Source organism: Gadus chalcogrammus, chromosome 9 (assembly GCF_026213295.1).
Source record: "Gadus chalcogrammus isolate NIFS_2021 chromosome 9, NIFS_Gcha_1.0, whole genome shotgun sequence".
Lineage (NCBI taxonomy): Eukaryota > Metazoa > Chordata > Actinopteri > Gadiformes > Gadidae > Gadus > Gadus chalcogrammus.
This window is the reverse complement of record NC_079420.1, coordinates 16641765-16651817: the sequence shown is the minus strand read 5'-3', so window position 1 is coordinate 16651817 and position 10053 is coordinate 16641765. Positions and strand designations below refer to the sequence as shown.

The 10053-nt window shown below is 43.0% G+C and overlaps 1 protein-coding gene across 1 annotated transcript in view; it reads left to right on the top strand.

Moving 5' to 3' along the window:
• Positions 1-3217: 3217 nt before the first annotated feature.
• The window catches only part of herpud1 (homocysteine-inducible, endoplasmic reticulum stress-inducible, ubiquitin-like domain member 1), a 7658-nt gene continuing 822 nt past the window's right edge, over positions 3218-10053 (top strand). The window contains exons 1-8 of the mRNA XM_056598987.1: positions 3218-3610; positions 4405-4482; positions 4927-5004; positions 5501-5769; positions 5907-6017; positions 6175-6546; positions 8169-8274; positions 8503-10053. The exon at positions 8503-10053 is cut by the window's right edge and continues 822 nt beyond it. Coding sequence (XP_056454962.1) covers positions 3458-3610; positions 4405-4482; positions 4927-5004; positions 5501-5769; positions 5907-6017; positions 6175-6546; positions 8169-8274; positions 8503-8715 — 1380 coding nt within the window. The 5' untranslated portion in view covers positions 3218-3457 and the 3' untranslated portion in view covers positions 8716-10053. The remainder of the gene's footprint in view (positions 3611-4404; positions 4483-4926; positions 5005-5500; positions 5770-5906; positions 6018-6174; positions 6547-8168; positions 8275-8502) is intronic.

Here is a 10053-nt window from a genome sequence, read left to right as displayed (position 1 = left end):
TGGTGTCTGCTCCTAAGGTGGTTCAGGTGCACTCACACACACACACACACACACACACACACACACACACACACACACACACACACACTCACATACAAACACACACACACACATCCACACATACAAACACATGCCTAATGCATAAACAAATGGACGCACGCATGCACACATGAATACCCGCACACGTATGAAAATACACACACACACAAACACACACACACACACGCACACACACACACACACACACACACACACACACACACACACACACACACACACACACACACACACACACACACACACACACACACACACACACACACACACACACACACACACACACACATAACCAGGCACACACATGCATGCGTTATGCATGCATGCTTTTCTCTCTCTCAATCTCTCTCTCTCTGTCTCTCTCTCTCTCTCTCTCTCTGTCTATGTAAGGAAAATCTGTGCGCCCTCATCGACTTCTTTGGGAAAGGTTCTGGAAGGCATGCCGAGCCGCTCCGAGGCTCCGTCCTGACCTACATCATCGCCTTCTGCTTCACCCTGATTGATAAGGCCAAACCGACCAACAAAACAGACTTCTGCCAACAAACACTAATAGCTCAATATCAGGATGTGGCAGATTGAATGGCTACTGTAAATATTGATAAAGATGCTTCACATTAAAGGTACAATATGCAATAATGTAAGAAATCTCAAGTTAGGTTTTCTGAGGGGGGGAATGGTATGGAAATTGCAAATCCTGCATATCTTTCGTTAGCTATTGGATATCTTAGATCAGGGTCAAAAACCTATAGCCCTAGTCTAGATGCATTCTTGGATCTTTCAGGAGTTATATAGCATATACATAATGCTGCTACAGGTCTGAGCTCCATCCATTGAGTTCGATAACAACTAGTTACGGAATAGTATGATCTCTCATCTCTCCACCAGGGGGCAGACTGGGTTGTATCAGGTCTAATGAATTAATGATGAGCTTCAATTGGGACAGTCAGGCATAGAGCGGCGCCTCAGGATACATATGACTACGTTGAAATACAACAGTACGTAGGCTGATTTCACATCACGCCACTATTGCAACCGGCACTCCCACCAGACCATGACTCTTCAGTTTGACAACGAGTGTTGACGGCAAAACTGAAAAGGTATCATATTTTTGAAGATAACCAAGGATGGTATATTTGTATAGCCTATTTGTTATAAATGCACATCTGTGCGTATTTGTGCATGGTTTTGTCTGCGTGTGTTCTATCGACGCGTTTGACCTGCAGTAAGGTGTTTCACTCCAGATCAAGAAAAAGGGTTAATCTCTCCCATTCACCTATCTCACGGTGAGCACTTCAAAAGGACACACAGCACAGCACGACAGATTATTTCTGTATTGTTCTAGCAAACATTGGCTTTGATGGTGGACCAGACAACATGAACACATCTTCTACTACGGTTCCAACTATAACAACATGTTGGTACACGTACATTAAGTACACCTAATGTATTCAGGGTCTAAATTGGATCTATTAGCTGTCTGGGGTAGACTAACACTAGAGACATTCTGATATTGTATTCCTCAGGTCAGAGTGCTTGGGGGAGAAGACAGCAGCATGAAGGAGCAGCAGAAAAAGCTCCACCCTCTTGTCACTTCTCTTCACCACCCAGTATCTTGTTACAATATACTGTAAAGTTATATGTTGGACAAAGTTCACACAGCTGACACATTGTAAAACCCTCATCCCTTTGTTTATTGTTTTGTTTGTTTTGTTTTTACCAGACCAACCTTCCTTATTCAGAAAACATTGGAATGTTGCATTTGTGCTTTGCTTTGTTGATGTGTCAAATACATGTGTTTATTAATGTGTGTGTCTGTGTAGTGGTGCATGTGTATCTAAAGGTAAATAAATAGCTGTAGTTTTGATTAGCTGATTAGCGGAAACAGAGTAATCTTTATTTGTTGTTCCACCAGGGTGCCGGCTCTTATCAAGAAGTTCTGCGTTGGGTTCCATGACATCCTCGTGCTTCCGGACATCTCTAGGAGATCTAAGCCTGAAGCGTCCTGAGAGGCACCAGTGAGGCGCCAGTGAGGAACTGAGGCGCCCTGACAACTGGTCCTTCTTTATCTGAAAGACCAACAACAGACAGAACCACTTGAATTAAAATGAACCACAGAATAAAAAATCTGTTTGTTCGTGTTTGTGTGCGTCATGCTAATTGGAAGGAGGTGTGTGTCCCAGTGTTCACTACTTGGCCCGGCTAGACTCCCTGTCACATGAGCTGAGGCCTTCAGTTCTAATGGTCAGAGGGAACCTAGAGAGTGTTCTCACGTTCTACTGCCAGCGATCTGATCCCTCTCACATTCTACTGCTGCCCTCTGTAATGAAGTCCATAGCTTTGGTGAAACATATATTTAAGATGCTGAATGCCGATTCTCTATCATTAATTTAAGTTCACATCTTTTTTCACAATAATAGCAGATGAGTGTTGTGTTATTATGCTGAAAAGGTAACCGTCCTGCCCAAACATAATATTATGGCCTTTTTCATTGGATGGTCACTGCATTTGGGTTGCTTGATTTATTAATTTTAATGTCAATTGTACGGAACAGGGTTAGGGCGATTTGATTAATTTTTTTATTTCGAATAAAGTCAGAATTATTATAAATCTAAATAAATGCATTCTCAGAATTCAGATGTTATTCTCAGAACTCAAATATGAGAATAAAATCAGAATTCAGATGTTATTCTTAGAACTCAATTATGAGAATAAAATCAGAATTCTGAGAATAAAACCTCGAATTTATTCTTAGAATTCAGATTTAATTCTCAGAATTCTCAGAGCTAGGCCTATAAAAATATCACATGTGACCCTAATTCTTCCGTATCATTGTATTTCTTGATTTACACATGAAAAATACTAACTTGAACCAATTCATATTTCTTACAACTTAATTTACTTCACCCGAACGATTTACTTATATTTCTTTACTTTTACTGAGGGCAATAGTTTAGGCCTATGTATTTGTCCACTAGACGTTGGCCTATCAATCCTATTGTGGTTGATGATTTCAGAAATCAACAGCGAAATTACCTCGTTCACTTTCCAAAAACAAATGTATGCATTCTCGTGCCCGTTGCACAAGGTTGCACCCGAAGGTGATTCTGGTTGGGTTGGGTATGTGTGACGGAATCGCGCATGCGTGTTGAGTTGTGTTTCCTCAAGCCTCCACGTCTGAGCAGAGTAGCAATAGCCAATCAGCAGAAGCCACCGTGTGTTTGGAAACAACATTCCTTGGTGAAATAGTCGCGTGTCTGCTACATCCGCCAGCGTCAGCACATTTTAATAAGTGTAAATTCAGTCGGATGAGTTGCTCAGCTGTACTTCTATCGTACCAAATTTACAAATTGCAGCGAGTACATTGGATAAGGTCAGACTGGTCTGAGCTCGAAGGCATAAAATGGACCGAGGAGGAATCCAACAAAGGGCCATCACGCTTGTGATAAAAACGCCCAGCCAAGCTTACGGGGATCAAACCATCGAAGGGGTTCATCTGGATTGGACTGTCAATGATTTAAAAGTGCACTTGTCAACAGTGTATCCAGACAAACCGGTGAGTTACCGACTGAACCGCTAGCTATAATGCTGGCAGAGCTAACTTTAATGTCCGATAGTTGCTTGATATGTAATCAGCTGTTTGTCTGCTGACAGTTAACAGTAAAGCACACCTTGTCCCAGCATAGCACACAAAGCGGGGAAGTAAACATTGTCCTAATTAGCTGATGATTTTGCTTGTCAACCAAATGATAAATGGATTAGTGTATTTGCATTACATCATGTTAGAAAGATGAGATGCTTGTGTCTGCGACAACAACACACACACACACACCAGCCTCTTCTCACAGGCTGTTGATGGGGATTGTTTATTGCTATACTAAATGGGTACAGAGATCAAATGTTCTGCATCGTCTTAGTAGAGTACACAGTACACCATTGGTACACACAAGGGAAAAGACACCTGTTGGGTTACCTGAAATAACCAATTGGGTAGGGGCCGAGCCTAGATAGAGCTGTAGCATTGTATTGTTAGTCGCATTTAGACACGTTTGGGTAAACGGATAAAACCAGGTTTTTAAACCAACATTTCTAACCGAAAAGGCATAAATAACAGTCTAGAGTACTAACGTTACTTTAATTTTTCAACAGGTCTAATATTCTGGAAATAGTTTTTGCAAAAAGTTAGTTTGACTGAAGCAAACCCCTTCCTTTCTATCTGATTTGCATATAAAGAAAGTGGCATTGCCATAGTTGCTTTGGCCTGGTAGGGCGTTAATTGTTGTCTTCAACCCCTCTCTCAATAAGCCTGTTTAACTTGAAAAACATTTCTTACCTTTGTTTTCTAAACAGGCGGTGGGTGACCAGAGGCTGATCTATGCAGGCAAACTACTGCCCAACCATCTTCACCTAAAAGATCTCTTCAAACAGGTACTTTATAATCCTCTCTGTAAGAGAGGATTATACCGGCAGTCTCTGGTTTGGGTGCACTCACACTAAGTCTTTATCAGAGCAGTAAACAATGCGTTATAGGGTTGAAAATGTTTGAGAAAACCGTGATCCTATTTGATGCTATAATTTTAAGCATTTTTACTTTAAATGCATACAATTTTTATTACTGAGAGAGAGAGGGAGGGAGAGTGTCACTCTTGCCATTGACAAATACACTCATGCACAGAGCAATCCTACTGCTTAACTTGTTCCCAAACAATTAAAGGAGCTGTAAATGTTTTACTTACACACATAATATATATCTTTTTTTTATGGTTTTGAGTGGATATCTGCAGCTTAGAATATATTCTAGGAAATCTATGTGTTGATGTGTGTGAGTGCCACGTAGTCTTACTTATCAGGAGTGTCTCCCTTCTGTCCTAGACGGACTCCACTCCTACGCTGCACCTGGTGTGTTCTGTCAGGAGCCCGGCCGATAACCAGCTGGGAGCACGACCAAAAGTAAGTAGGACATCCTGTGATGAATGATTGGTAAAACAGGTATCCCAAAAAGGGGTGTGGTTAAAGTATGTTTTATTAAAACCTAACAGCAGTAGGGAAATAAACCAAACACTAAAACATCTGTTTTAAAAGTCCCTTGATTTAGTAAATAGTAGCCTTTCTTTGGCTTCTAACTCCACACGGTAGGGTATGTTGCAGTTTGCTTTTCATACGTGGCTGCTGAACAGAAAAGTACAGCCAGTCATAGCCGTAACTGAAACATAAGTTTCAGTTCAACACTTCTTGGTCCCTAAGCGAGTAAGGTAATACGGGGCTGGGCCGAAAGGAAGTGGAAGAGGAAGTGATCTATTCACTGAGGCGAGGAAAGCGAGTGTGTCTTTAGGGAGTAGTTAGACGCGTGTTCGCCTGGATGAACTTGCATCTAGATGTATTTATTTTCCTTTGGCTGTGTAGATGGTGGTTGTTGTCTTTCCTACCATACTATTTTCCTCTACAGGTCAGAGAGGCACAACCTCTTCCTCCTCCACCTCCGTTCACCTCCAGGCCCCCACCCATGGCACAGAGCCCCGTGGGCAGCCCCGGGTCCAGCCCGAGGCCCGCCTCAGCCCCCTCTCCCCCTGGAGCCAGCTCCTCCTCCACAGCGCAGGCCGCTGCCGGTCCCGACGTGGCCTCGGTCCCGTCAGAGCTGAGGCAGCGGAGGGCTACCTCCGCGGGCTCTGATGCAGCCCCAGTTCACAGAGCTACACCCGCTGCAGCATCCAGAATGTGAGTCAATCGTTTGTTCAGTGGGACTTGAATAGGGTGACAGACTAACTGGAATGCTCAGAAATCCATTTGACTGGTTGGCACTTTAGAGAGCAGCCCATGAAGCTCAGTTTCTCCTCTCCGTGGCTCCTCTCCAGGCCGGGCCCGGGGAACATGGCCCAGCCCACCTTCCCCACGTACTCCCTGTACAGCCCTCAGCAGCTCCTGTGGCTGCAGCACATCTACGCCAGACAGTACTACATGCAGTAGTGAGTCCTCGCAAAAAAACACCACAATTCGGCATGGACATTTAAAGGATATATTTGTATTACATTATATTTGTTACAGCCTGGATTGACAATCCAATGGCTGGCCAATTAGATTTCAACACCCCCTGACCCTTGCTTTCCTGTGTTCCACCAATAGCCACGCGGCGATGGCGGCGGCAGGTTCCACCTCGCTGGCGCCAGCTGCCACCCCTGCCCTGCACGCCCCCGTTCTCGCTCACCAAGCACCCGTCCCCGCCCACTTACCCAATCCAAATCCAATCGACAACCTCCCGGCCAATCAGAATCCAGCACCGGACGCTCCTTTCATCAACCCTGGTGCAGCCAATCAAAACATGCGAATGAACGCACAGGGAGGGGCGGTGATGGAGGACGAGGACGAGGTGGAGCGCGATTGGTTGGACTGGATATACTCGGCCGCCCGATTGGGCGTCTTGCTGATGATCGTGTACTTCAACTCCAGCCTGAGTCGGTTTATGCTGGTGATGGGCGCCCTTGTACTGATGTACCTGTGAGTATCTCGTCCTGTGACCTGAAGGGATTATAAATCACACACAACTCCTACCCAACCAGTCCATTGAGTCTAGCATAGGGAGTAAAGGTGCATTATCTATCTGCTGTTTACATATGTTTTGGTTAATTTGTGAGCCAACTCCCAGTTTAGTTGCAGAGGTGAACATCTGTGTGGCAGGATGTGGGTAGTTCCTGTAACTTCCCTTTCTCGAATATGAAATTGAACTGCATTTCTGAGCCAGTGGATTATGAACAACTTTAAACAATAATCTATCAAGGTAGATTTAGATATGTGTGTTTGTGTGTGTGGCAAAAACAGCTGCTTCAGTTGACCAAGAAACCTGGTACAATACATACGGTCACAAATTGTTAGTTTTGCTGACAGCACACACTCATTTAATGGTGACTCAATAGTTGAAAACACGGCTCTTGAGATACAGAAAATTAGTTCCTTTGTCATTGGGGAATTGTTAGCCTTTAAAGTCAATGTTTGTGAATGTGGAAATACACACCTTTTTATGTTCTGTCTTCATCCCTTATTTAACACATTCGCAGCATAACATTTGTTATTGATCCCCTTAAAATAGTGAAATGTGGGTTTTGTTTTCTGTTATGTGTTATGTATGTTTAGCAATGTGGCACAAAGCATATTAGAGACCTGCTGGGACCCTGCTGAGACAGAGCCGTGGATCCACCCTGAGTCAATACATTACAGGTTGAACTCCATGGCTGAAGAACCAGAGGGAAGAAACCTTGACAAGGAACATGTCTACACAATCAATAATGGCAAAATATCAAAGCTCAATTGAGAGCAGTAAAAAAGACTATACAATACATTTGCAACATTAATGCAGTACAGTAAAAGGGAATTGGGTCTTTATAAAACAGCTCCTGGATGGGGGAGTCAAGTGTTATGTATTTATAATAGTGCGTTCAAGGACTTTGTTGTTCTATTCCACACATGGCCTATTCTCACACACTGTCCCCATTTCATCATCCCCTGTGTGTGTGTGTGTGTGTGTGTGTGTGTGTGTGTGTGTGTGTGTGTGTGTGTGTGTGTGTGTGTGTGTGTGTGTGTGTGTGTGTGTGTGTGTGTGTGTGTGTGTGTGTGTGTGTGTGTGTGTGTGTGTGTGTGTGTGAAGGTCACAGCCTTATCTGTGTGAGCACGCGGCAGTCTCAATATGTTGTTAATGATTACCTCCACCTGGTGGCTGTCAGCGGTCAGACCAGAAGCGCCCGTGGCTTTCCTTCCCGATCGCTTTCTCCATTTATTTATTTTGTTAATAAATAGCCTTCCATATATTCATTCCTTTCCTATTTTGTTCTTCAATGTCGCCTGCTCTCTCTTTCTCTCTCTCTCTCTCTCTCTCTCTCCCCTCCCACCTTCATTTTTTATGGAATGTGAACAATGGGGAAATGGAACCATGTCAGAAATGTGCTGAAGAAAACTGGCTGCTGAAAGGCTTTGCTTTTAGATAACAATCGCAACCCTTCTCTGGGAGATATTCCATCAGGGCTAGCCTTTGAGAGGCAGGAAAAATAAAATGTATAAATAAATCCATAAAAAAATATACAGAGATGGAAATGACTCATCACTGTTTTGTGTTCCCCTCCCTGCAGACATACAGCCGGCTGGTTTCCCTTCCGGAGAAGAGCTGCCAATGTGCTGCAGCAGCAGCAGCAGCAGCAGCAGCAGCTGGAAGCCCTACACAATCAACAGAACCAGGTAAGATCCATGGTGCCTGCTGCTCAACATGTCCATGAGTAGGGTTACTTTTTAATCAAAACGGATACCTGTATAGCTGCAAAAAAAAAATACTACATAAACAATTTATTCTAGCAACTTATTGCACTAAACCAACCATTGCTGTTTGTAAAGGTAATTTATAAAGGATGAAATAAAAAGGCATTTTTGTAAATCCTTTCAATTTCGGATTTGCTTTTCTCTGGCCAGGCAGTGGAAGAGCCTGCTGATGTAGAGAGGGAGGAGCCTGTCCACGAAGGGGAGGAGCCTGTCCTCGCAGGGGCGGCCCCAGAAGAGCAGGGACCAATGGCCGCTGTGCTGGTGCCTCCGTACAGGGTGTCGGCCGTGTGGACGGCCTGGGTGTTCTTCAAGTCCTTCTTTTCCTCACTCGTACCGGAGGCACCACGAGGTATAGCCAACTAACCATCAATCAACCCCTGGACGGTCCCCACTCCTTTCCAATGGACTGAATCCTGCTGAAGAAGCCATGGCATGTTTAGAAAAAATAACTTTAAGATCCTCATGCAGTGAAAATGATTCTAAAAGGACTCACTTCAACGGGACAGAATGCTACACGGGAAACCAATCGTTTTGAGAGGATAAACGAAAACGCTGTCATGCCAGCAATAAAAAGCAACCGACCGAGCCCTAGATCAGACAAGGAAATAAAAACGTGGGACACAAAACAGCTTTGTGTATACGATGCATACCTCTTTTTGCAATGATCAATGTGATGCCAACAGATGGCAGCGCAGAGCTTTAGTATCTGTGCAGGTTTGGTGGGGTTCAGCTAGAAGTCTTCGTCTTCCTTTTGAAACATGTTCATGTCTGCTATAGGCCTTGGAGGTATCTTTTGATAATTGACAATACTGTACACATTAACCATCGAAAAAGGGCATTGATGTTGTGTATTTGAAGTCAAAACTAACCCTAAACAGAAGGATCCTGTAATGGCCTTGTCTTCAGATATAATACTTCTGTGTTCACTGTTATTGAAACAATAATCAACAGGGAAAATTAGCTTCCATTTAGGTGATGACTCTTGGTGTTGTAATGTAGAGACATGTTATCGGCTCCCTTAAAGCAGCCAATGACAGCAGCTATAGTGTCAGCTGTGTTAGGTAGCAACACACCATGCCTCTAGCCACCAATCAAAACTAGCCCTGGACATGGTAGGTCCATGGCATTCTGTGGGTCCATCACTTTAATTTATTATTTCAACAGAATAGAATCATCCTTTCATATATATATATATATATATATATATATATATATATATATATATTTCATGCCTTTGGATATGTCTATGGTGTGTCTGATTTTGGACCAATCCTAAACTCTAAAGACATTTATATTTTCAATTGTGTTTATAAGACATGCATGTCTGTATGTAAAACGGGGTTGAAACGTATCAGACATTTGACCTACAGCAGATAATATGTTTTGACCAGCCTTAAAAAAGAAACTTCATGAATTTATTTTTCTCATGAATATGATTCCTAAGGTATCTACCGAAAGGTGATTGTGACCAAACACAGGCTTAAGCACTTTCTGTTTCTGCCAAATGCTCCGGTTTGTACATATATACATATTGTGTGTAGTTTTTATATTGGCATAAACAAGAAAGAAATGATGTATACCTAATATAAGGATGATAATATAAATGTAACTTCACACAGCACTTTACACCATGTATTCTTCTTATGCAAGTTTTTCTGGAGAGTTGTGACCTGACATCAGTTCAAATTTATTTAGAGTAGA